General features: G+C 45.6%; 1 protein-coding gene and 3 long non-coding RNA genes across 10 annotated transcripts; 1 reads left to right on the top strand and 3 right to left on the bottom strand.

Moving 5' to 3' along the window:
* Nucleotides 1–29: 29 nt before the first annotated feature.
* On the top strand, nucleotides 30–27365 carry trim101 (tripartite motif containing 101; the record flags this gene model as incomplete). Of its 7 annotated transcripts, none has more annotated exons than XM_082520024.1 (12): nucleotides 30–3034; nucleotides 4896–5102; nucleotides 7481–7650; nucleotides 7737–7911; nucleotides 8081–8176; nucleotides 19461–19538; nucleotides 20193–20348; nucleotides 20424–20446; nucleotides 20547–20671; nucleotides 21635–21879; nucleotides 23200–23329; nucleotides 24386–27365. In XM_082520024.1, 10 exons carry the CDS (start codon nucleotides 4920–4922, stop codon nucleotides 23284–23286), a joined length of 1338 nt encoding a protein of 445 aa, XP_082376150.1. In that variant the 3' UTR covers nucleotides 23287–23329; nucleotides 24386–27365. The 7 variants fall into 7 exon arrangements, 6 of the variants coding, with proteins under 6 accessions (XP_082376150.1, XP_082376151.1, XP_082376152.1 ...); XM_082520025.1 differs by having other exon boundaries at nucleotides 30–3046; XM_082520026.1 differs by having other exon boundaries at nucleotides 30–5102; nucleotides 21662–21879.
* Nucleotides 8075–19185, bottom strand: LOC309697875. Its single transcript, XR_014273944.1, has 4 exons — nucleotides 18252–19185; nucleotides 8701–8915; nucleotides 8490–8567; nucleotides 8075–8160 (listed from the first exon to the last, which is right to left on the bottom strand). It is a non-coding gene; the product is annotated as an uncharacterized lncRNA (long non-coding RNA).
* On the bottom strand, nucleotides 9216–9650 carry LOC309697874. The gene is made up of 2 exons (XR_014273943.1): nucleotides 9466–9650; nucleotides 9216–9272 (listed from the first exon to the last, which is right to left on the bottom strand). It is a non-coding gene; the product is annotated as an uncharacterized lncRNA (long non-coding RNA).
* On the bottom strand, nucleotides 16531–16964 carry LOC309697872. Its single transcript, XR_014273941.1, has 2 exons — nucleotides 16781–16964; nucleotides 16531–16587 (listed from the first exon to the last, which is right to left on the bottom strand). It is a non-coding gene; the product is annotated as an uncharacterized lncRNA (long non-coding RNA).

Genomic DNA, 27365 nt, shown 5'->3' with positions numbered 1-27365 from the left:
ATGGCCAGAGAGACGTGGAGTTTGTCTTTCTTCCATTTTATTTCAGCACGACGACATTCACGCCTAAGGGCGCGAGTAGTATCATTTAGCCAGGGTTGGGAGGATTTGCCACGTTTAATCCTCAGAGGTGCCACAGAGTTAAGGATGTCAGCGCATGTAGTATAAAAGAGGTCAGCAAGCTCATCCGCTGATAAAACCCCATTACAGTTAGCATCAGAGAGGGGAGAGTCAAGGAAAGCATCAATGAAGTGGGCGATTGACTGGGAGTTAATCGTGCGCGATTGCCGCACAGGACCATCACTGTTCAAATCCACATCGCTCGCTACAGTATTAAACAAAACCGGAAAGTGATCTGAAATCCCAAAGTCCTCTATGTCCGTGATGCAAATATCCAGACCATAAGATAGTACCAAATCAAGTATATGACCTTTAGTGTGAGTTGGTTCACTTACCCACTGGGTGAAATTGAGGGTGCTAATAAGAGCGAGGAAATCCTTAGCTAGCGAACTGTCCTCACAGCAAACATGAATGTTGAAGTCACCAACAATTAATATACGGTCATAACGTGGCACTAGGCTCCCCAGTAGATCAGCAAATTCTGGAAGAAAATCCTTAATAAGTTTCGGGGGACGATACACCACAGCGCAGAGGATGGAGGGGACGCAGTTCACTTCCAATAACTGCACCTCGAAACTGCGGTACAGAACAGGTGGCAGCTGCCGACATCGAAGTTTGTTTTTAAAAACTGAAGCTAGCCCTCCACCTCTTCCAGTGGTCGGGGGTGAGCTAATAAAAGCATAGTCAGGTGGGAGCAGCTCCGAGAAGGGAAAAAGGTCGCCGTAGCGAAGCCAAGTTTCCGTCAGGAATAAGAAATCCAGTCCCGACGATAGAATAAGGTCATTTAAAATAAAAGTCTTATTCGTCAGTGACCTTGTATTTAATAAGGCCATACGGAGAGTGGTCACACTGTTACTGGTAGGAGAACGCCGCAGCAGGCGAAGGTTGCTGAGATTCACGCCTCCTCTGGAGGACCGCACCCAGCACCGACCGGGTGGAAGATCAGCTGGGAGGTTCAGGTAACCATAAGGTCCGACAGGGCGAATCCAGCGATGACAGAACAGTCTGAAGTTAGCATGGTCCCGGAGGGCAGAAATACATGACAAAATGTTTGTAGAATAGCGATCATTTATTGCAACATAGGACTTTAAAAGGGCCTTGATACGAACACGGATGCCGCCACGTTTACCCCTTCTCCGTGAACATTTCCTTTGAGAGAAGGTAGATGGTAAGTGGCGGAGGTAATCAGGAAAGTCCTTCGAAAGCGGAGGAGGATCGTCAGATCTCCATTTAAAATCTTGTGTCTGGTAGTCCAAAGGCCGGAGATTCAAAAGAGTTTGGCGATCATAGACAAGTAACGTGGAGACATCAGGGCAGCACATAGAGAGAAGGACAATAAACAACAAACAAAAACGGAGGAGACGGCTTGCCGTGAACACTGGTGCCATCTTGTTATGTAAAATGGGCCTTAACATCCACCAAGGCAGGAAGAAGTGCCTCAGCGAGCTGAGAAAGGGGCCTGGCATTGACACATACTTTTTAAGAAGTAAGTCAAGAGGCAGGAGAATCCCCACAGTCCTCAGGGCATCAGCACCCCGTTCGAAGTTCATTGTCGTACAGACCCTCCCATAGTTTTCAGATTGGAACTCCAGTAGCAGTTCCCAGTCTACAGTTTAGCAATCTACACTCAGTATTAGATTCTAGCCCAGCCGGCCATTTAATATCAGCCCCTAGCTTGGAGTTTAGCCACCAAATGCTAGCAACACACTTGTGTACAGATGTAAGCCAGCTAGTGAGCTTCTCTGACTCACTGACTCGTATCATACTCCTTTCACAAAGTTTTACAGCCTCCCCCAGAGCATTATCATTCCCAACGTGTAACATACGGACGATTCGTCACATTCGTTGGTATGTTTATATTATTCTAATACGGTAAAATATATTTGTCCTACAGCGGCCACCATAGCTAGGATTATGCACTTCAGTTGGGTAGAAGACAGAACTCTGCTGACATCTAGTGGTGAGGTTTAACACGCTGTATCTCAAGTATTGTAGAAAAAGAGTGTGGAGACAATAAAGATGCATTTAAGCTTAACTACTGAATTACAGTGATGAGATTTAATTATTATATAATAACTGATCCTGTGTGAGGAATAAAATGTAGTCTGGTTTAGAAGTGTGCAGTGCTGGGTTCCCTTTCATAGAATAATATTATCAAGATGTGTCAGTACCAAAGTGGTCAGCAGGAGGTGCTGTTGTGTCAGACTGAACAACAAAAAAGCTAAAAACCCAAACTGCTGCGAGTGTTTCGCTGTTTCAGTCTCACAGGCTTACCAGCCGGGTGCCGGAGCTCTGAAACAAATGATTTTCACAGTAGCACACCTGAACTGCCCCGCCAACATGACCTCACTCCGAAAAAAAAACAGAGAGCCCTTCAAAATAAAGGCCCACATAGGAGACGGTTAACTGTTGAGGATAAACGCTGTAATCTGACAGCCATTCTCAAACACTTACATCAGACAGATATTGTAAACTAGCAGATAAAAGCTGTACTGATGTGTTGTTTTCCTCTGTGACCTGTTTGTGAAATACTGCTTCAGATCTAAAACTTTAAAAGGTCGAAGCAGAAAACCAGAGCTGAAGGATCAGGCTGAGCTGGCTGTTCCAGCACGGCCAGGGCTTAATCTGTCCACATACCAGCCTCCTCATATGGAAAGTGTGTGTGTGTGTGTGTGTGTGTGTGTGTGTGAGAGGCTGAAACCTGACGCCCCCTCAGGTCAGCCCCCCTCCACACTTTTCTGCAGATGGTGAGGAAGTACAAGCAGACTCAGAGAACAGGACAGTTTTGGTGAGGAAGACGTCTGGACTCTTTCTCGCGGGACACATTTGGAGTCTCTGAAGAGAAGAGCTCACGAACCGTCTGACCTCCGGCCGTCTCTGGGTGGGTACTCGCAGCACCAACCGGACGACGGCAGAGGTAAAACATCCAGTGAGTCTTTGACAATCCATCTGAACTATCAAGAGGACCACTTCATGCTAGTGGCTGCCTCTGTTTAGGAAACTGTGTGCATCACTTAGAGCAGAGTTTCCAAAGTGTGGGGCCCATCCCTTAGGGGGGCGCAGAGCCATTGCAGGGGGGGGGTATGAAAAGAAAAAAGTAAAAGAACGCTTGGACGCTGCTAGCATAACGGTTTTGATGAGGCGCCCACACAAACGCAATCAGGAGATGAAGCATCGCTGAATGTTTCCAAACCAACTTCATTCTGAGCCAAAGACTAGAAAATATGGTGAAGCAAATCTTCCCTTTGGCTTCACCTGCACAGGTGCTGAGGTAGGTCTCCCTGCAGGATTGGTTTTCCCTGCATCAGGAGCAGCGCTGGGCTCTTCAAATCACGGACAAACAGGATCCCACAGCTGTTTATGTTTTTGAACCCATTTTGCACAGAGAGGCATTTTTTGAAAAATGTATTGATGCAATGTTGAACATTATTACAGAGGAAAAACAACATGTAAAATAATCACAGCGTGACGCCTCTGCCTTTGTAAGCGGAGGGACAGTAACTGCGTGTAAACCTGCAGACAGTCAGATTAACAGTATTTTGTCGCTATCTGCCATTCTGCTATTCATCTCATGTAAACAATAACGTGGCCAAAAAATCTCCGTTTACGGTGATTCGAAACGTTTACGTGGACGAAACAGCTGCGTGTTCAAAAATACTCGTGTAGGTGCGGACGCAGCGTAAAAGAGTTAGTAGTTTGTTTTATTACTACCTGTAATTTATTGCAGTTTACTTGCATTTGCTTAATTGTTTGCTAAATGTTTGAGGTGAAATAAACTGCAATGCGGCAAAATATGGGTGTGTGTGGTTGGAGGATGTGTTTGTGCGGGGGGGGGGCATTTTTCCTGGGGCCTAGCAAAAGAGGTTTGGGAGCCACTGACTTAGAGAGTTCCTGAGTTTGACAGCCTGAACTCTTCCACCTGCGGCAGATACGCAGGAGTTTGTTTCCTGTCTCTTTCTCGTGGCGCAGCTGTGGGGTCTCTCCATCATCACCTCCGCACTCGTCAGCCTCGTTAAACTGAACCACAACTCAAACTGTGTTGAGGAATGGGCTCTGAGTCGGGTGTTTGTGTTGTGACCGTATGCATGGAGCTGCAGACAAACACAGCATTTCGATTGGCTTCTTTTCCCTAAAGTCCGCACAGCTGACTGAGAGGTGCACAGGTCTGTGTGAACTTCAGAGCCGAAGGGGAAACCTGCAGTCTGAGCTCGTGTGTTCACAGGTGTCCCAACCGCGATACTAAATGAATTATTAATAATTGCATTAAGTCTGATTCAGAGTCTCATCTGTCACCTTATAAGAATGAATCTCCTGTCAGTGTAGCAAAGGCATCGCGCCTCTATTTTGAAAGGCTGCCAAAACCAGTCCAAACAGTGTGAATAACAAGGCTGGACAGATGTTAACGATGGATGATTTTAAATGATCATCCCATGAATCAGCACAGCTGCCAAACACTTGTCACTTTGCACAAACAGGGTCGTTCACAATTAACAGCCGCCTCACAGTCGGGGTCATGCAGCCATCTTGAATTTTGTTTCATCAGCAGGCTGATTAGAAGAGCAGATGTGCAGATGTTGGTACCTGTGAAATGAAATGTTCCGCTTCTCTCTTAGAAAAACTGCAGATTTAAGTTTCACATCTTAGACCCCGAGGTTACGTCCACCTTTTAACTACAGTCTGTGTGTGTGTGTCTGTGTGAGTCACTGGTGCTGCTTCACAAACGTCACAGCTTTGTGTCTTTGCTGATGTGAAGTGAGTGTTTGTACTGCTTCTACCAGGAGGTGAAGCTCGGCGGAGCGCCCATGTCGCTGTCAGCTGACCTGAGCTGCCTGCAGGGCAGCAGAGGCGCCGAGCGCGAGGCGGCGCTGACCACGCTGGAGAAACAGCTGATCTGCCCCATCTGCCTGGAGATCTTCAACAAACCCGTCGTCATCCTGCCGTGCGAGCACAACCTGTGCAGGAAGTGTGCCAACGAGCTCTACCAGGTCTCTCTCTCTCTCTCACACACACACACACACACACACACACACACACACACACACACACACACACGTGGTGTGCGGACAGATTAAGTGGATTATCTGTGGCTAAACTGGGACATGTGGATGTTTAACTGGTTTGCTCACGGAGGCACCACAAAGTCAGCTGTCATGAACACATTCACTGTTATTGTTCTGTGTGTGTGTGTGTGTGAGTGAGCACAGCACAGACACACACAAGTAACCAAGTAAAGATGGCCACAGTGATGTCACAGGTTGGTGAGCGCTCGAAGCTCCCCCCTCATACAGAGGTTACCTGTCCATCACTGTGTAGCCCCGCCCTAATCCTCCTCCACTACCTGCTCCTCTCTGACTCTAACAGGACCATCATTTCTAAAATGAACTTCCTTTTTGTTCACTCACACCTGAAACCATGAACCAATCAGGAAAGACTTCAGGCGATCGTGGCTCAAGAGTTGGGAGTTCGTCTTGTAATCGGAAGGTTGCCGGTTCGAGCCCCGGCTCCGACAGTCTCGGTCGTTGTGTCCTTGGGCGAGACACTTCACCCGTAGCCTGCTGGTGGTGGTCAGAGGGCCCGGTGGCGCCAGTGTCCGGCAGCCTCGCCTCTGTCAGTGCGCCCCAGGGCAGCTGTGGCTACAACGTAGCTGCCATCACCAGTGTGTGAATGTGTGGATGTGCGAAGCACTTTGGGGTCCTTAGGGACGAGTAAAGCGCTTTACAAATACAGGGCGTCCGTCTTGTCACAGACCGCAGCTGCCCTCTGCTGGACATTACAGAGAAGGTGTATTGTAAACACAGCGTGTGCCCTGCAGAGCCTTCTCCCCCAGCAGTTCCTCCACTCGCACATCCAGGAGCATCAACATCTACACTGCTGCCATTTTTCTTATTTCACTGTCTGTGTATGAAGATATGACTCCAAATGTGCAACATGGTAATGAAACCTGCTGCTGCCTCACATCTGCGAACATTTTCACGTAAATCAGAGCCGTGCTAATGTTGACCTCCTCCGGTGCTCCAGCCTGAAGACAGAGGAGGGGAGGGGGGAACAAACGCTGTGATGGTAAAGGAGGAGCAGAGCGAAGGTTTATGGAGGACAGGCAGAAGGTTATGTTACAGAGGAAGATGCTGGGATAGGAGGAGGTGGAGCTAAATCTCAGGGCTGTGTGTCGTCACTGATTTCTAGAATCGATTCGATTGGAATCGGGGGAATTTTGCCTCAGACAGTCAGAAATATTATAATTCTGATCACGCATCAGCACATTTCCATATTTTTGCATCTATAAAAAGGAAGCTGACACTTGTGAGACTTTGTCACAGGTGTGAGCATCACAGCAGACGCCTTTGTGTCAAAGTAACTGAGGATAAAACAGAAAAACATGGAGGTGGTTTTCCTGGTCTGGGATTTATACAAATATTCTGCAGTAGATCAAAAACGAAAGAAAACCATTAATCAACATATGAACATGACCTGATGCTGCTGACGTGAAGCAGAGCAACGTTATGGAGGTTTGATTACAGACACAGCTGAGTTTTGCTCCTCGTCATCATTTTAAAAAGTTTACATCTCTTCAGTCTTGAACCGCAGAAAGGAGACTTCCTTGTTGGAAGTCAGCACATAACAGTAGACTGGTGGGTAACAAGCCAGTGAAAATGCAGAAACAGATCTGTAGATGGGAAGCTGTTCGTGCCGTTCACTGAGACACAGAGCTGTGCATTACGTGTGATGGAAGCAAAACAGAAAAGCTAAGAGGCAATTCATGAGAAAGTGAACTGCGAAGCGTAGTTTGGATCTTCTTTTGCTTGGTTGTGTCAACTTTGCTTGGAGAGAGATGAAACCTTCAGCTCAGAATCTAGCACAAAACAACCGAGCACCGACTCCAGCTGTGAGCTGAGAGCTGAGAATGAAACTGAAGGTTGCTGAAATCCGGACAACGGCTTTGTTTGTATTTCATTAGTAAAGGCTGAACAGAAATAGAGTAGAAGGAAGCTCGGTCCGTCCTGTAAGGGAGTGCAGACGTGGAGCTGTGATCACAGTAAAGCAGTGAGGAAGGACACAGGTGGGCACAGGTAAGCCGGGGCTGGCAACAACAACAGGAAGTAAAACCACAATAAGACAGACCGCCAAAGTAAAACTGGAGGTGACCAAGCACAGCTAACAGTACAGCAGATACACAAAGATCACGTAGCGAGGATCATTTCTGTCACTTTGATGTTGTGTGTTCGGGCTGTGTTGTGTGTCTTCGATGCTCCAGTAACAGATGTTGTGTGATGGGAGGCTCGGCCGCTGTTTGCCGCCCGGTTTGTGCGTCACGATGGCGTTCGGGGTTAAGCTGGCATTTTGGTTTCTTGCTTCCTGTGTGCAGCCGTCTCTGTTCCACGCTCGGACCACCATGTCGGTGAACAGCGGGCGTTTCCGCTGTCCGTCCTGCAGACAAGAAGTGCTGCTGGACCGCCACGGCGTCTACGGCCTTCAGCGAAACCTGCTGGTGGAGAACATCATCGACATCTACAAAGAGGAAATCAACAGCACCAGGTTGAGTCACAGCCAGGTGATGTCTGACGACAGGTGATTAAAGCAGAGACGCGGTGTTTAACCACTTCCTGTGTGTTCACCTCCAGGCCCCTCCCTCCGCCTTCACCTCCACCTCATTCAACATGCTCCGACCACGAGGGAGAAAAGGTGAACATCTACTGCCTCACCTGTCAGGTTCCCACCTGCTCGCTCTGCAAAGTCTTCGGGGCCCATCAGTCCTGCGAGGTGGCTCCTCTGAGCGCCATCTACCAGCAGCAGAAGGTACTGCAGTGACCTGCTGCCTGCGTTATTATTGTTATTAGGCGCTTAAATAAATGATCTCTGTGTTTGTGTGTCCGGCTCACACTGTTGCTCAGCTCTCACAGCTGTTTTCTGCTGAATGACCTGCAGCTGTTACCACCTCATGCAGTCACTTCCTTCTGTTCTCCAGGACCAGCTGCGCGAAGGCGTCGCCTCTCTGAGGGCGTTCAGCGACAAAGTCCAGACTGTGATCAATGAGCTGGAGGAGACCTGCAGACACATAGAGGTGTGTGATGTCAGCGATAACCAATAAACAACAATAACATTCATTGTAGAAGTCTTGTGATTGGCAGCTCAGTTCACAGTGTTAGAAACAGTCTGAGCTATGAGACGGTCACGGTTTGCCTTTCAGCATCCGCACGCAGGAGTAGCAGTGGCGTGTTTCTGTTGGGGGGCAGGTAGGGGCACAGATAGTGTTAAAAAAAGTCTATCAACTGTTAACCATAATGCAATAACCCTATAACCCTAATAACTCTTATTAGAATGAGATTTTAAAGGCTGTCAATATTAGTCTATAAGTAAGACTGGAGGTTCAATACCATGTGGATGGCCCGGTGTCGTACATGATGTTTCAAAAGGCACCGCATCCTGGTTATCTGGTGGATCATGAACAGGTGCTGGGATAATATCAAAAGATTACATTTCATTAAATAATGTTACGATTTGGGGTTGGCAGTGTATTGTTTTAGTGTAACAATAAAAAAACATGTTATTTAAAACAGGATTTTGTTTTACTTTCCAGTTATGTACCACAATACAAATATTAGGATTTGTCCCCTATGGATCGGTTGAACATCCCTTCCTTGCATTTTCCTTGTTCGTTCTCTCTCACACACCTTCATTTGTAGAACTCACAGGTGACAATGATGACTGCGGACATTGTTCTCTGCTTCTGGGTGTATTTTAGCCTTCTTAAGGAAGAAATCTTTTCATTCTTCCTGTTCTTTTATCTCTACTGGTTGGCTCTGAAGTAATAAAGCAAAAACTTGTGTTACAAACAACAACTTTCCTGATGACCTTGACTAGAAGTCAGGGATGTCAACTTCCGGCCCTCGTGGACCCTATCCTGCACGTTTTAGATGTTTCCTATCCGGTTGTTCAGTCTGACGTCACTAGCCGTGTCTGGGTCTAAACTCCGCTGCAGGTCCATATATCAAACGATCACTGTGGCATTACTGAGAGTTGAAAAACTGTCTAAAGTCTTTCTGTAGCATTCCAGCCGGACTTTATTCAGACGATGCACTCAATGATCATTACGGATGGACCATGGTGGGGTATTCCAACCCATTTATTCACAAATTGCCATAGACACATCGTAAGAGCTGTAATCATAACATAAAACAAATAAACATTCACTTGATATAACCACGTTTCTGTTATGCTAATCAATTCACAGAAAAGGCACAGGAGGTGCTAGCATCAGCCTGCTAGATCGCTCATAAACTTATTAACAATCAAGTAATACATTTACAAATTGTCCGAAATGTAAACAACAAGTACAACACACAAACATACCTGTTCGCCTTCCAGCTAGATGCTAATTTTAAGATGGATGGAAAACGATAACCTTCTCATTAATCCTTTCTGCGGCAAGCAGTTGCGGTACGATCTTCCTTCCCGGAAGTTGCCCGTTCCGAATTTCAAAATAAGAGTCTAATCTATATTATAAGGTATAATTCGTTCAGGGATTTAACTGTTTGAAAAATATCAAGTAAACAAATAATCTGGGTCATTTACACTCCCACCAAATCATTAGTGTTCAAAAACATAACTCCATAAACATAGGAAGAAAGAACACAATGATTTCATAATACAAATAATGACCAAACAACAGAAGCATAGTATGCAAGGAATGGACTAGTCACCTTCCAACAATAAGACTAGTTTTTGAACTGGCCGTTCGAGCACTGACCGCTTAGTAAGACGTTCAACATTTTTGCCAAGTTTCCTGTCACCTAGACAGAGCTTCACTCTCCTAACCAGTCCATCTCTGTCCATTGTAGTCTCTACAACTCTTCCCAACCTCCATTCATTTCTGGGCAAGTCTTCATCCTTCATTATGACTATATCCCCGATCTGCAGGTTTCTCTTTGGGGTGTGCCAGCGTTGTCTAAAGGCAATGTTGGCTAAGTACTCTTTTTGCCAACGGCTCCAGAACTGCTCGGCCAAATATTGTACGTGGCGCCATCTCTTTCTCGCATACATATCTTCCCTTATGAACTTGCCGGGGGGAGGAAGGGCCATGGTAGACTTCAGGGTAAGTAAGTGGTTTGGTGTCAGTGGCTCAAGACTGTTGGGATCATGTAGGTTTTCAATAGTGAGAGGACGACTATTAACTATCGTCATTGCTTCATAGAAGAATGCTCGGAGGGAAGCATCAGGTAGGTTTCCAGGTGAGAGTCCAAGGGTCGCGTTGAGAACACTCCTGACTGTTCTAATTTGACGCTCCCACACTCCACCAACATGACTTGATCCAGGAGCATTTAGGATGAAGTCACACTGCTTCTTAGAAAGGAAGTTCGTCAGTTTATCACCATCTAATTCCATGAGGGCTTCCTGCAGTTCATTCTTGGCTCCTAGGAAGTTACTGCCTTGGTCAGATTTGATCTGGCGTACGGCTCCACGTATAGCAATGAAGCAGCGCAGTCCAATTATGAATGAGTCTGTAGATAGATCCTCCAGCATTTCAATATGGATGGCTCTGGAGGAGAAGCAGGTGAAAAGGAGACCATATCGTTTTCGCACACTACGTCCTTGCTTGCTATAGAAGGGTCCAAAGCAATCCATTCCACAGTAGGTAAAGGGTGGAGATGGATTTACTCGCTCTGGAGGGAGATCGGCCATTTTCTGTTCTTCAGTCCGTCTCCGAAGCTTCCGACAAACTACACATCGGCGAAGATAGGATGCAACCGTCCTGCCAATTCCTGGTATCCAGTAACCTCTTGTCCTAATTGCACTGAGAGTCATTCCCTTGCCTTGATGTTTGACTTCTTCATGACAGTATGCTATGATCATCCTTGTAACATGATGTTCCTTTGGAATGATGGTAGGGTGTTTAACTGAGAGAGGAAGGTTTGAATCACGGAGTCGACCTCCCACCTTAATCACACCATTGTTGTCCAAGAAGGGGTTGAGGTGATGTAGCTTGTTATGAGGTGGCAGCTGACAACCTTTCTTCAGTAGCCGCACTTCCTCCGAATATGTTTGTCTCTGCAGATCTTTGATGATGAGGCGCTCGGCTTCTTCTCTTTCCTGCACTGTAGAGAGGCCGATTGACTTATCCTTGTTGATCCTTCGAAGAATGCGAGCCACTGCACAGATGGCGCGAGTCCAGGATGAGAACTTTGCCAGCCGATAAGTAAGAGAATCTTGTTCTACAGTTTCCGTGTTTAGAGTCCGTGTTTCCTTAACTTCTGGATCTCCGACTGACAGTTCCGGAGCCACCTCTTCTGAGAGGTCAACTCCCTTTTCCCATAGAAATGCAGGGCCGGTAAACCAGTCCGATGATATTAGCTCATGGACAAAACAACCTCTAGAAGCACGATCCGCAGGATTCTGGTCAGTAGGGACGTATCTCCATTGCCTTTGATTCGTGTAGAGATGTATCTTCTGGATACGGTTGGCTACGAATGTATGAAAACGTCGAGCCTCATTATTGATGTACCCTAGTACAACCTTGGAATCGGTCCAAAAATGCTCTTCAATGTCCGCATATCCAAGTTCTTCCTTCAAAACATTGCTGGTTTTCACAGAGATGACTGCAGCCGTCAACTCTAATCTTGGGATCGTGGTGACCTTTGTTGGGGCGACGCGAGATTTGGCCATGACTAAAGCACAGTGGATGTCTCCTTCTTCATTGCTAAGCCTTAGATATGAACACTGTCCATAGCCAGTAGTGCTTGCGTCGGAGAAGTGATGTAACTCACGTTTAATAACCCTTCCGAAATCTGCCGGGGCATAACTTCGGGGTATATTTATCCTCTCCAAGTTGTTGAGGTCGTTTTTCCATTTCTCCCACCGTGGACGAAGTTCGTTGGTTAGAGGGTCGTCCCAACCTGTTCCATGGCAGCACATCTGCTGCAGCACTTCCTTTCCAATGAGCAAAAAGGGGGCTATGAGACCCAAGGGATCGTACAGGGATGCAACAATGGACAATATGCCTCGACGTGTTGCAGGCTGTTCCTTAAGGTTGGTGCTGATCTTCAGGCAGTCTGATTCGACGTGCCATTGGATACCCAACGCTCTCTCTGAAGGTAAGTTATCAAAGGCAAGGTTGAGGTCTTTAATGTCTGATGCACGTTCAGTTGCTGGTATGCTTACCAGGACAGCTTTGTCATTGGACACAAACTTGTGGAGCCTAAGACCACCCAGGGCACAAAGTTTTCTGGCTTCTTCTGCTAACTTGATAGCCTTCTCTGAGCTGTCTGTACTTGTGACTCCATCGTCGACATAGAAATTTCTCAGAATGAACTGAGAGCCTAATGGGTATCGGTCTTTATTTTCTGTAGCCAAATGCTTCAATCCGTAGTTCGCACAGCCAGGCGATGAGGCTGCGCCAAAGATATGCACCCTCATACGGTATTCTTGGGGCTGTGCACCGAGATCTCCTTTCTTCCACCAAAGGAAGCGCAGGTAATCCTGGTCTGACTTCTTCACATGAAATTGGTGAAACATTTTCTCTATGTCGCACATCAATGCAGTGGAGTGCAACCGGAAGCGAAGAAGTACACCGTTGAGATTGTTCATCAGGTCAGGACCAGTGAGCAGATGATCATTCAAACTGGTTCCCTTGTACTTGGCAGAGCAGTCGAACACCACGCGCAGTTTGCCTGGCTTCTTGTCGTGGAATACACCGTGATGAGGTATGTACCATTTTTCGCCCTCTTTCCCATCATCGTGGACTTCCTCTGCATCACCCCTTTCTATGACCTCCTCCATGAACTTGATATACTGTTCTTTGTACCCTTCATCCTTTAACAGCTTCCTCTTTAGATGGCTCAGACGTATGACTGCAAGCTGTTTGTTGTCAGGTAAGGTAGGTCTCTCCTTAAAGGGCAACGGCATCTCGTAGTGACCTAGACTGTTCTTTTCGATGTGGTTCTTGAGTTTGTCCAGGAACAGGATGTCCTCCTGAGACACTGGTTTGCCGTCTTCCTTAGCATCCTTAAAGTCAGACTCTAGAATGCGAATGGCATCTGCCGGAGTGACTGGTGGGAGCTCCCTGACTGCAACTCGGAAGCACTGTCCCGCCGTACTTGAGGTGTCGGGGCATGTCGACGTACCACCAACTATGCTCCATCCTAAGTCGGTATGAATTGCATAAGGCTCATCGTCTCCTCCTGATATGACGTCTCTTGGTGCCATTGCTCGTGCGCAGTTATAGCCTATCAATAAACCAACCTCACAGTCCTGTAGAGGTGGAATCTCTTCTATGACCTTGGAGAGATGATTCCACCTTTTAGCTGTCTCGCATGTTGGGATATGGGCTCTGTTTACTGGTATGCAATCCTTGGTATAAGCAGGAGGAAGGTCGATGAGGAGGGAAGAGCGATAACCCCGAACACAAAGCCCTGAGACTCTTTGGCTCTTTACGATCACGTCGCGTCCAATCATAGTAGTTAACTTCAGCTTAACTGGACAGGAATCTGCCTTTAATACATCACTCAGTTCCTGGTCAACAAACGTCGTGTCGCTTTGCGTGTCCAGCAAGGCGTAAACCAGTTTCTCAGTTCCTGTATCCTTTTTTGACACCCACACAGGCACAATCATTGATGTGTTAGTTGGCTGTCCAGTAATCACTGACATTGAAGTTGCAGCAGCCTCCGTTTGGCCGGCATTGCTCAGGATAGTGGTTTCCTGTGGCAGAACTCTTTCCTTCTTTAAATAGTTGTCATCGTGTAAACAAGTGGGATGTTTACCCTTGCACGTGTTGCATGAGTGTCGATGTCGACAGTCTTTTGCACTATGTCCAGGTTTGGTGCAGCCATAGCAGAGCTTATGTTCTCTGACAAAATCTCGACGCTCCTCCAGAGTTTTAGCAATAAACTTGGGACATCCATGTAGTCTGTGTTGATTATTTTGACAGAAGGCACAAGGAGACCTTTCCTTTCCTTTAACTGGCTTGAGCCTCTCGGTGTCAGCCTCAGTCTGTGTGTTTAGAACCCTTGCCTTGTTCCTCTTAGGGTCTCTGCTGCCTTGTTTTGCTGTGCTCGACTCAGAGCCGCGGAGGGCATAAGCTGAGGTGATTGGATTACAAGCAATCTCTGCCTCTGTCGCCATAAATGCGGCGAAGTCCTTAAAACTGGAGAATTCCTTATTGCCCTTTAAGGCTTCAGTAACCTTCCTGTTCCAGTGAGATGCTATCCACTCTGGTAGTTTAAGGATTAGCTTCTTATTCTCTTCACAGTCGTTCAGTATTTCGAGGCTCTTCACATGTGTCATTGCATCTTGGCAAGCGTTTAAGAAATCTGAGAAGTCTCTTAATCCTTCTGCATTTCTTGGTTGGTTCTTTGGCCAATCTGTGAGCTTATCTCTGAAGGCTTTCTGTATAATAAAGGTTTGGCCATATCTGTTATCCAGTTTGTTCCACGCATCCTTATAAGCGTCGCTGTCATTCCTATAGAAAGTTCCTTCTAATGTTTTACGAGCTGGGCCGCCTACATACTTCCTCAAGTAATAAAGTTTGTCTGCTGGGGAGATGGCCTTTTTGTCAATAAGTGACATGAATGAAGTTTTCCACTCAATGAACTGAATGGGGTTCCCACTAAATACAGACGGCTCTGGAACTGGAAGTCTATTTAGAGCCATACTGTCTTGTAGGGCTTGGGCAAGGGATGACACGTTTAGGTCGGGTGGCGATGCTGTGACGGTGGGAGTTGGAGGGTTGATAGCAGGGGGAACATGATGATTTCCCACTGAACTATTAGAGGAATGGGGACTGCCTTCCTGCGAGGCTACCTGGCTGTAGACTTGCAGTTTGGCCCGAGCAGCCCTCAGATTCCTTTCTGCTTGAAGGCGTTCAAGTCTGCGCTTTTCTACTTCCATTTTTCTGTGCTGTTCCTCTATCTTCTCCATTTGTCTCTCTTCTTCCAGCAACCCTTCAAATTCGACTTCCTTAGCAGCTAGCTCTGCTGCTGCATCCGCCTGTTTGAGTGTTAGAGTAGTGCTTTTGTGACTACGGATTGACTTTGTCACTCTAGATGCAGTGGATCCATAGATGGAGCGTGCGTAGCTGTTCTTAAGCAGCTCCCTGAGACGGCAATGTACTTGTTCTGCATCATAATCACCATCGAGATCTGACATTCTCTCGTAGGTAACTTTCATAATTTCGGCTGTAACTGCCTCACAACTGTCAACGTGACGTCTTAATTCTGGAGAAGGTGTAATGTGACTTCGTATTTCAAGGTAAGTGTTTAACACAGTTTCTTTCTCTTTCTCCAAAGAATCCATCAAAGATGCCAGCTCGCCTTTACTAATGTCTGACTTGAGCTGCTCTCTTGACTCTCGGGCTCGAATCTTCCATCTTTCGTACGTTGAGATGAACTTTCTTTCCCTTTTTCTTGCTTCCTCCTGCTGCATTTCGAGCGCCTTTGGAGTTGGGATTTTTGTTCGAGTGGAACGTCGGAGGCCTTCCTTAAGCTCACCTTGTAAGTTGTTCAACGTTTCTTCTCTGCGTTGAATTTCCTTCTCCAAAAGTTCTATTTCCGTAGTTTCTGATGTGTCTTCAAGAGACGCCTTAAGCCCTTTGATTTTATTCTGCAGGTCGACTACCTGATGCTCTAGTTCTGTTTGTGAGGAGGGAGTCTCCATTTCCTTCATGTTTATGTTATTTACTTATCTAATTTGCAGGCTTTAGTTAATGAGCTGCTTGTGGTTACTATAACTTAAAGGCTGCATTAACAGATGGGAGGAGAATCTCTGCACTTTAAACCAAGTTGAAATAGAAGCGGATAACCAACACAACATTGAGAAGAAATGTATAAAATAATAAATGCAACCTGCTAGCTGTTGCAAACTGATGTGGTAAAGTAAACCTCTTATGCTAAACACAGATCAATACACCATTACTATTGTACAGTTACAAATTGAACTAAATGCCCCTCTTTCACCCCCTTTTTGGTCAGTAGAAAGAATGATAAATATACAGTAGTGGTGGTAAATACCAATAAACAAAATTACTTCACTTGTTATTACTTCATGTCCGTTGTGTCTTAATGCAGCAGATGTCCACAGTAGTTGACGACCTTCTCTCTCCCTTTAACCACCACTGATGAGAATGAATGTCCTTTCCTTGTCGATTAGAATGAAATGTTCCATACCTTTTCTGACCGTCACATCAAACCATTAAGCCAGCTGCATGATGATTATAAAGTCTCTGTCTAGAAGACCCATAGAATGGCACTGAGTTGCTCCGTGAAATGTCTTGTCAATCACAGACGAATAGCAACACAGCTCCGTGACTCGTCCTCGTGGTTCCGTGGTGCAGGATGGCAGCAGGATGATGCGGGGGATCAGCTCTTACTGTAGCATTCCAGCCGGACTTTATTCAGACGATGCACTCAATGATCATTACGGATGGACCATGGTGGGGTATTCCAACCCATTTATTCACAAATTGCCATAGACACATCGTAAGAGCTGTAATCATAACATAAAACAAATAAACATTCACTTGATATAACCACGTTTCTGTTATGCTAATCAATTCACAGAAAAGGCACAGGAGGTGCTAGCATCAGCCTGCTAGATCGCTCATAAACTTATTAACAATCAAGTAATACATTTACAAATTGTCCGAAATGTAAACAACAAGTACAACACACAAACATACCTGTTCGCCTTCCAGCTAGATGCTAATTTTAAGATGGATGGAAAACGATAACCTTCTCATTAATCCTTTCTGCGGCAAGCAGTTGCGGTACGATCTTCCTTCCCGGAAGTTGCCCGTTCCGAATTTCAAAATAAGAGTCTAATCTATATTATAAGGTATAATTCGTTCAGGGATTTAACTGTTTGAAAAATATCAAGTAAACAAATAATCTGGGTCATTTACACTTTCATCTTTAATAAAATGATCAGCGTTCTGCTCTACCAGGTGTAACAATTGAGTTTAACATCCAGGCATCCATGAAAACGGAATTTATGACATTTAACGGAGTTAGAAGTTAGCAGGGAGTTAGCTCGCTAGCTTCTTTCTAAATACAATATAGCATGTCCTGACTGCGGGGTTTTGGAAACAAATTCAAACGTACAGCTCTGCTATCACTTCCAGCATAAATGAAGACAGAAAACTAAACAGCAGTGACGTTTGTAGGGTTACTGAAGTTGGGCTAGCTGCTATATAATGATGTGCTACGTGACCGCTAGCGACACAGCTATGTTAGCATAATATAAACAAGCTAACTTTTTTCCACTCGATAAAAGTTAACGTGAGTGTTCTCGGTGGTCAGGAACAAATGTAATCGCATGGCAGGATGCTGTAAAAGGACCAAACTTCAGCCAGGAGAACAACTGAGATAATCCATCCACAATACGAGGTTAGTCATTCATATACTGCTGCATGGGCTGGGCTGTAGTTACATCCTAAGGTTTTAAAGACTGAGCTTAAATAAATGATTAGCGGTAATAAAAGCCGAGGGAGGTCAACAGGGATCACTGACTGTTTTAGGAGCTTTTTGAGATCAAATAGAAGAAAATACATAACATTAAACATGTTAACAACACAAAAGCCATATTAAACGCAGACTACTTTAGGCCCGGAAGTAGGATTCGTCACGTCATCACTGAACAACCGGATACCAACAGAGCCAGTTCAAATCAAACAATCCCCAAACACCTACGTGTTTGTAAATGATCCTTTAAATCAGCTGTGTTGAAGTCTGGAAACATCTGGAACCGGGAGGACCAGAACTGCACATCCCTGCACTGAACATGGCACAGGGGTGATTCACTCTATTCATAACATGGAGCTGGCAGATAGGATCAGTAATGAGAGAAATTAGCTGGACCGCACGGTGCAGTGTAAGTGCTGCCTCATGGTAAACTTTGGTAATATTGATGTATACAGAACACTGGCTGATGATACAGTCAGCTGGCATGGTGTTAACCTGCAACCAAACCTGCAGCTCCACACAGCAATGCTACGACTTGGATTGTATCTTATAACTCATAACTCTTATGCTAGCTCCCCCAGCAGCCGACTGTCTCAAATATGCGACGGCTGCAATAATTCTTCAAGTGTTATTTTTTCCTTGGGATTCTAATTTAAGTTTACTAAACTCAACAAACTTAATATTACTTACTGGGACATTTATTCTCTCCTCATTTTCTTTCGCTGAAAAATTATTTTCCGCGGTGTCTCTTTCGTGCTTGGTTCTCCTTCCTTTGCTACCCTGATGCTCATAGTGCAGAAGCCAATGCTGCATTCACTTACACTCGGACATCTGAGCTTCACGATGAAAACATAATCGTACATTGGCTATTTGATTGAATTTTATTGTTTTAGCTTCGGGGTGGCCAGTCTGGTTGGGGAGGTGACCTGTGCCCCCCCAGGCCACCCCGCTGGACACACCACTGCTGAGTAGCCAGTTAACAATGAAAGTTTTTTACAATCTCTTCACCGAGTGTATTTACAGGCTGTGCGGGGATAGTGCTATATACAAGACGTGAGGGGGGCAGGCCTCCAGAAATCTGGGGAAAAGAGGATCACACACACGCTCCTCCCTCTCTCTCAGCTTTGTGACCAGTCGCTCCTTCCACACACTGCTCCTGGAACAATGCGATGGTCCGAGGAAGCTCGATACAAACAAATGCACGTTAATATTCTGCACACGGGCACGAGAAACTTTGGCTTGAACTTGTTACTGACCGGAGTTTAACAACGATCCAGCGCCAAACAGCAGACCTCTCCCCTCTTCAATACCGGCTGGTCCTGATGAGGTCCAGGTGTTTCCAATACAGGGAGGCGTGGGCCGAGGGCGTGAACCCACCATGATGTCCGCCCCAGCAAAACAGGAGAGAGAGAAAGAGCGAACATAATGACCAGCTCCTTGCTGATCCCGCAGGTCGTCACAGGGACGTGTTTCAGATCGTTTCATGACACCTTTGCTCATCTCTTCACTTTGTCAATTCAGCAGATGGCCCCGCCCCTCCCTGAGCCTGGTTCTGCCGGAGGTTTCTTCCAAAGGTTTTTCCTTCCCGCTGTCGCCAAAGTGCTGCTCACAGGGGGTCATATGATTGTTGGTGTTTCTATGTATTATTGCAGGGTCTACCTTACAATATAAAGCACCTTGAGGCGACTGCTGTTGTGATTTCGAGCTCCTCAGACTGCAGCTGCAGAACATCTGCACAAAAGCTGCTCGTTAACACGTGCACACACATCACGATCCAGTTATTGAGCATGTGATGAAGCAGAGTCTGCACGAAGATGAATTCAAAAGTGTCAGGAGTCCATGAAAGAGCCTCGTGGTTTATCTGCGTCAGACCTGACTGACTGTGTCGTTGCTCCTCAGGAGAACTGCAGCATTCAGAAACAGAGCGTGTGCGAGAAGTTCAACCGCATGTTCTCCATCCTGGAGGAAAGACAGAAGGTCAGAGTTCAGCCCTCGTCCTCAGTGACGTCGGGACTTTAAAATATAAATGTGTGCCGTGCGCGTAGGTTTCCTGTTTTATTTTGGTAGTCCCGTGTTGCTTGTGCTTTGTCTTCAGTCTGACTTCCTGCCCTGTGGCAGTGTCTGCTGTGTGTCCCTGTGTCTCCTTTCCCTGGTTACCCTCAGTGTGTCTGCATGAGGAGTGAGCTTCCTGTTTGGACTTTGCACCAATAAAAGTACGTTTTTGTTTTTGAAAGCTGCAGACCCAATCAGACGACTGCAACCTCACAAAGTCCTTCTTCTTTTACTTGGTTGCCTCCATCGCTGCTTCTGTTTCAGCAGGAAGCTTCAGTTCCCTGACGTCACTCTGTAAACGCTGTGAGCAGGAAACTGATTTTACAGTCCCAAGCAGAAAGAAGCAGTCGCTGTTTTGTCACCGCACAGAGACCCGCCTGCTGCTCTGTCGTGTCTTCGTCTGAGGGACGTAATCAGGATAACGTCCTTCGGATGAGGACACGTGTCCTCAAACACGTTGCAGCCTCTGCGGTGAATGTTCTTGCGCCTGCTGTCTGTTTGTGACAGAAAGCTCTGTACTACGTCTTGTTTGAACACGATGGTCACGCCTCATAGTGTTTCTTTTTACTGTGATCGAAGGCGATGGCGCAGCGAATCAGCTCTGAGCAAGAGGAGAAGACGGGCCACGCGCGGGCGCTGGTGCGTTGCCATGATGACAGCATGGCAGCCAACAGCAGGCTGGCGGAGAGTGCCGCGAGCAGCATGGAAGAGCCCAACATGGCCGCCTTTGTTCAGGTGAGCGACTCCCGTTTCCTGTGTGCGGCGGTGACGAGTCTGACTCGGCTCATTTGTCTCCTCCTCCTCTTTCAGAGTTCAGCAGAGATGATCACAAAGTGAGTGACGGGAAATATTCTTCACGCCTTCCTTCACTTCGTCAGCATTAACCAACCTTCTTTTGCTTCCTATACCTCCTCGCGTCCTCGCCGTCCTCAGGGTGAAGGCGGCGAGTGCCTCGGGTCCGTCCGAGACGCTGAGACCAAGTTACGAGCGCCTGAGTCGTTACAGGGTTAACTTCAGCGAGCAGGAGAGGGCGCTGAAGAGCATCGACTTCATCAAAGGTTCGACTCGTTCGGCTCATTTCCACCTCCCCAACCCGACACAGGGCAGCTCTGCATGACACGAAGGCTACAATAAGCCATCTTTATATGATCCTGCAGCGCTTCCTGTTTAGCTCCTCCCACTTTAAAGTGCCTTTCCTCTGATTGGTTTAAATGCTGTGGGTGTGGCTTCTGTTTGGAGCACATTACTGCACAATGAGCTGGTTATGGGTTGTTGTTGGAGTAACCTCACAGCAGCCGTGTTATCGGTCAGAGGATCCGCAGTGTGCGACGCCATGTTGGCACCAACACTCTGAGGATGCAGGAGGTCAGCTGTCATCAGTGATACCTGCCCAGGTGCTTCCCTGTGATCATCGTAACACAGATGTCTTCAGCTGCAGCGGGTTACCAAACTAATCAGGTTGTAGTGTTTTATCTCCACAATACAGACACGTGCTTTAATTTAACGTCCCCTCCTGAAGAAGCAGGGCGAGGGGCGGCGCCTTCACATGTAGGTGTAGTAGGCGCCAAGCTTGGTCCTGGAGGTCCTGAGCAGAGGCAGAATAACTCACAGTGAAGCTGCTGCAGAGCATCAGGAGCCACGTCAAGAAACAATAATGACGCCGAGTATGAAGGACTGCAGCTGCAGACGAACTAGTGTGAGCAGTATTCATTGGTCCAGCTCTCAGCCGTTAGACGCGGGCGTGCATGTTAAAGGTCACTTCTATAAAACCCCGCCCATTTTTAAGTCTTTGTTCATTTCTGTTCATGCTCAGATTTTCTGAAATCTTCTAAAATTCAGAAAATGGAGCGATGCAGGAGAGAAAACAAAAATAAATTGAATGAAAAGTCGTGGAGTAAAAGAATGAAGCAGCAAATACATTATGAATAAATAAACATGTTTACATCACTGCATTATTCGTGTTGCATTTACATCAGTTCATCTCATTATTTCCTTTGTGATGTTGGCTCCTCCTCCCTCAGCATCATGGTTTTGTGATATCTCTCCAGTCGTGAAGGATGTTCCTGAAGAACCAGAGCCAAAAGAACCCAAAGATTCTTTGATCCAGAACACAGAACCAAACGGCAACCAGCAGGCCGCAGAGGAGGTTTCAGAGCAGGAGACTCCTGAGCTGGACTTGGGTCATATCACGGAGGGAGAGGAGGAAGCCGCCGCCGAGCTAGCTAAAGAGGGCGGCGAACGGCAGGAGGGAATGAGCACACAGCAGGTAGAGTATCACACCTGCTTTAAAGACGCTCACCTTTACATTTGATTGTAAACTACTCAGAATTTCTCTAACATATAATCTAATGAAAGAGTCCATCAGTAGCCTCAGAGCTGCCAACAGAGCTGAGGGTCGGCTGTGAGACATGAAGGTTGTCCAAATATGGTCACTTCCTGAAACAAAACCAACATGGTGGCAATTGAAACGTTACCAATGAGGCTTCAAAATGCTACAAACCGTGAACAGCTGGCCCTCACTGACCAATGGGCTTGAGTCTGTGTCCGTCTTTTGTATACAGGGTTTGCAGGAAATGCATGTTTTACTAAGAGAACATTTGCAGGTCTCCAAAACCATCACGGAGGGATAAACACAGCGAGTGGTTAAACATGTGGCTGTAACTGTCTTCACCTGTCAGTGTGAGGGGATGGATGAAGAGGAGGAGGAGGATGCTGACTTTTACCCCGGCTGGTGCACAGCTGGCTTGAGCCCCTCAGCTCCTGGACAAACCCTGCCGGAGGTCCATCGATGCATCAGCGAGGACGGGTTCACTTCATGCTGCTGGGGTCAAATCTCCTCCCACAAGGCTGCCTATCTGTCCTCCATGAGTCCCCATCTGCTCTCATATCTGCTCAAAAAATCCAGCAGAAGAACCTCAGAGCGAGGAGGAGGAGGAGGTGCAGGGCTGGGCGTACCTGTCCGAGGCCGCTGAGGAGCAGCTGAACGAGGCCGAAGGAAAGGGAAGCAAAGGATGCTCGTCACTGGTGCCGGCGCAGTGAGCTCAGGGTGAGGCTGGGGAGGAGCGAGGAGGATGAAGCTGTGAGGAAGGAGAAGCGTCACACGGAGAGCAGAGACGGCGAGTTTGGAGCGTCGAAAGGAAGAGAGGACGACGAGAAGAAACCCAAAGGCTCTGACGTCACCGTGGAGACGAGAGGTGCTGAAGACGCCCGTTCTCAGGTCAGTGTCATCCTTCGTCATCATCATGGACCAGGCTCTGCACGCTGCTCCCACCCACAGATATGGCTCCACCTCCACAGCTGCTTCTTCTTCTCTTTTTATTCGTTTTGTTTCTGCGAGCCGAGCGTGATGCCGGGCGCCGGCGCAGCCTGCAGGCTCAGACATCAGTTTAAATATGGAAAAGGGAATAATCAGAGCTTTAACCCTCCATGTACGGGAGCAGGAGGGAAGCACAGCTACACCTGAATGAACAGGTGGAGACGTCCCACCTGAGCCGCTCAGCCGGCTCGTTAGAGTTAGCAAATAATCCACCGCATCTCACCTCCATCCTCTTCCTCATCCCTCCTCCACCCTCCTCTCCACCTGCAGGCTGTCACACTGTTCTTCTACCTGCTCGCCCTCCTGGTCATCCTGCAGAGGGCGTGGGCTTACGTCGGCTGCTTTATTTGCACATAAACGCCACACGGAGCCGCACGAACATCACTGCCGCACAGCTCAGGTATGCTCACCTGCGGCATGCTTTTATTGTGAAAAGCATGTGACTCAGAATACTTTTATTTTAAAAGGATAAAAACAGCTTTTCTAGGATCCTTTTGGTCAGACTACATTAAAGATGAATTAATCTTTACTTTTAGACGATCACTGATGCGTTTTATTATAAACATAATAATTCTGCTTCTTACAGAAAACACTTTAAACTCACAGCGACTACAAATAAATGAAATCAGGTTACAGTCAGTCGAATTTGTTTTTAAAGCGAGCACTGATTGTCTAAAAAAATCTATAATAATAAAATTATTTGAACTTTATTCTTTTTTATTTTACTTTTTTTTTTACCCCCATACTACTATCACTGTTACCGCAGTACTTATACTATTAATACTCTTACTGTGTGGTACTGAGTGGAGCACAGGAGCGTGGTGGGACTGGACAAACTTACAGTGCAGACAAGGAGCGGAGACTCAGCTCTGCTGACACCCTGTGGTCGGTCTGTGTAATGACAGTTTTAATTCTCTGTAGTATAAATATGGAAGCATTATCACTGTTTTATTCAGGCTTTATTAAAGCATAATATTATATCATTCATGATAAACATTTCCATTTATTAAATATGTAAATTTCTCTCCCACCACACGTCTGTCATTAACGTTGCTCTAAAATTGAATTCATAATAATCATCTGAAACATGTCTTTGGGCCAGTTTGCTTAAGCTCTGCGGACACTTGATTTAATATAAAGAAAAGCTGTTTATAATTATGTAAAAGCTCATTCATGCAGATTAAAATACAATAATGCAACATTCTGTAATCGTGACATCAGAGCGAGAGGAAATAAAGACCAACCAAATCCAGCAGGAAGTCAGTTTGGAAATAGAAAGGTCAAAGGTCACCATTTTGAACATCAGGACAGGATTTAAAATAGTTTGGAGCAAACAGGAAGTTTATCTCAGGTATGAGACACCAGGTGAGCTTCCAGGTGACGTCTTGGTCGTCTCTGCGTGTTAGAGAGCCAAATCCGTTTTAACCATCTTTTAATCTGAAATCTTAATCTGCAGGATTCAGGAGACTCGTACTGCTCACGCTCACCTCCACCTGCTGTCCCTCCAGGAGGGAGACCCACGGCCCCCGCATCGCTGCCTCCACCTCCTCCACTTCCTCCTCATCTGCCCAGTTTTTCTCCTGGCTGAGCCCCACCCACAACAAGAGTTAGGCGGTGGGTGGATGGTTGGGGGGGATTCCTCTGAGAGATGTTTGGTTGTTTGGGCTCTTATTTTGAAATTGTGCCTGAGAAATTACATTTTTGGGCTCGTTTTTGTAGAAAGTGTGACAGACGATCGCTGACCTGACAGGAAGTGAAAGCAGAGAAATAACGAGGTTCACAGGCCGAGGAGGCGTGATACATTTATGTGCGTGTGTCGTGATGATGATGATGATGATGATGCTTCTCACATATTCATTGTTGATTTTTAAATAATAATTTTTCTGATGCTGATTTTGTTTCATGACTGACTCATTCAGTCTTTGGACACTTTGAGTTTCTGCGTGTTTTGTCAGTGATGCCTGAGATTAGGGACAAAACAGGTTTTAATTTTCTAAAAAATATTTTTGATTTTTCAAAATCATATTTACATATAATTGTTACACAAAGTTTTGGCCGTCTCACCATGTTTTGGTCTCCCAGGTGTAACATTTTTTAATAATTTATGTTTTTGCTGGAGAAGTGCAACGTTTTTGTCAACACCATCAGACACAAAGAAATGCAAAATATATATTTTAAATAAAGTGTTTCAGCTAGTTTGACTTTTAGCAGCTTCTCTGTTCTACTGTTTATGCTTTCAAACTAATTATACCACATTTAAAAGTAAGATTGTTTGGCTTTTTGTTATTAGAGTTACAGTCGTACATATTTTCAGAAGCTTGTATTTAATCTCCATAAGAAACAATCATATTTAGCAGCATGAAAATTACACATTTATTGAGAAAATTAACGTTTTTTATTGGAATATCATGAGGGAGCAAAACATATGGTTCTTCAAAAGGGAAAAATAAACAAAAACCCAGAATTTTGGAGTTGATAAGGTGTTGGAAGCGTTGGGAAGGTTACTTTTCAAATGTATTCCACTACAGATTACAGATTACATGCCCTGTGGCTGTGACGCAGTTTTATCACAAAGTTGTGCCATAAATGAAATTAAAACAAAAAAACTCACCATGGCATGTGTATCGAACAGGAAGTGGTAAAGGGGTCCTCAGAGTGTAAGCTGCCCACAATCATTCCTGATTTTTTTGTACTTTTTTAAAAATCTGATGGTGTTGACAAAAACTCTGGACACGATTTTAATCACTTAAAATATGCAAAAATAAATTTCAGGTGTACATTTTGATATTAAATAAGGTATTGACTTAAATACTTAGTGACTTGATGTTTCATTTTACATTACTGTTCATTTTTCTCTCTGTTTTAATATCATCACACCTGCTTGTGGACAGTGGATTTTTAGGGTACTGGTAATGTATTGTACCATTTAAAGTAAATATATATGCATAACAAAACACAAAATCATACTTTTGTTGTGTAAACATTGCCTTGGTTTGTCTCTTAGTCAGCTGGGTTAACACTTGTGTGCATATTTTTAACCCCAAAATCGGGTTTTATCGGCGGACGTGTTTTGTCCCTTATCTCAAGAATCACTGAAATCCACGGACGTGGTGTTTGCGCGTGTGTCATGAGGGCGTCTCGCAGGTTTAAAAATCACATCGGTCAGATTTCTGAGGCTGGAGACGCTGTGCGTGCTGCGAAGAGCTGTTCTGCATTTCCATTCACAGATAAACACAAAGTGTCAAACCAAAGTATTTCAGCAGCATTTTGCAGCTGTGCTGAGGAGAAACCACTTCCTGTTTGGATGACTGCCCTTTAAAAATAAAAGCACACCTGCCTTAAAGCGCCAATCAGAGCTCAGCAGACCTGTCACACTCTCTGTGTGTTTTTAGGTTTACACACAAACACGTCAATGTGACGTTTTTGTGTTTCTGCTGCTGTAAAATGTGTCGTCATGATTTAAAAACACGTTGGTCTAAAGTAAATCTGTCACCTGTGCTCCTGGAGTCCACGCAGAGGCCCACTCACAGCCGGGTTTCTGCCACAGCTAACAGTAATGCTAATTATTAAAACATTGTTTTCTGTGTGTTATAGTAGGTCTTACAATATAAAAGCACCCGAGGCATCTGTTGTTGTGATTTGTTGTTTCTGTAACAGGTAACCCACGAGCACGCACAAGCTCTGAAAAATATTAAAGTTCATCAATATTATTTTTGATTAAGGTGCTAAATTACATTTATTTACACAAATATGCATTTGAGAGGTTGAATGTAGTGACTGCTCTCAGACGTGCGAGGTGCTCGCTCATGTTTGTGACTAAAGTCAGTAGTTCAGTTTGAAATTCATCGCTCCTGTTTAAAGAGGCACGACTCACTATATTAAATATATATGAAATTAAAATGAATGTTTGTCTTTTATTGTTTTTATGACAGGTGTGCAGTGAATCTGATAAGCACTGTACCTGTGTGTGTGTCATAGATAATCTCAGAACAGCTGAGTAACAAACCGAGAAGAAACATCTGCTTACTCTTCACGTCGAGAACATCTGTGCACTGTGATGTAGAGATGCAAGCCGGAGTTAGAACAGGCCTGGGCTGTACCTTCATGTTTGTACCACAGGACGCAGCAGTGAGTCAGGGTGACCTTTATTTAGCAGGTAAAAGCATAGCAGCATCCGGAGGAAACGCAGCTAAAATAAACGAATAAAATAAAAAACCCGCTGATGCCGTGTCGCCCCCTGCAGGTCAAAGTTTACAGTGGGTTGTTACAAAAAACACCTTTAACCAGAGTGATGACACACCTCAGTGTGATTGGTTCACTGTGTTTCTGCCAGTTTGGAAATGTAACGTGTAATCTGTTCTTCAGAATTGTACTCGGACTGTTAAAAAAACGTGAAGTCTCAGACACTGATGAATATATCGATAATGGATTTTTTT

Source organism: Aulonocara stuartgranti, assembly GCF_965226115.1.
Source record: "Aulonocara stuartgranti genome assembly, chromosome: 20".
Lineage (NCBI taxonomy): Eukaryota > Metazoa > Chordata > Actinopteri > Cichliformes > Cichlidae > Aulonocara > Aulonocara stuartgranti.
The sequence above is the reverse complement of the archived record's forward strand: the minus strand, read 5'-3'. Positions and strand labels throughout refer to the sequence as shown.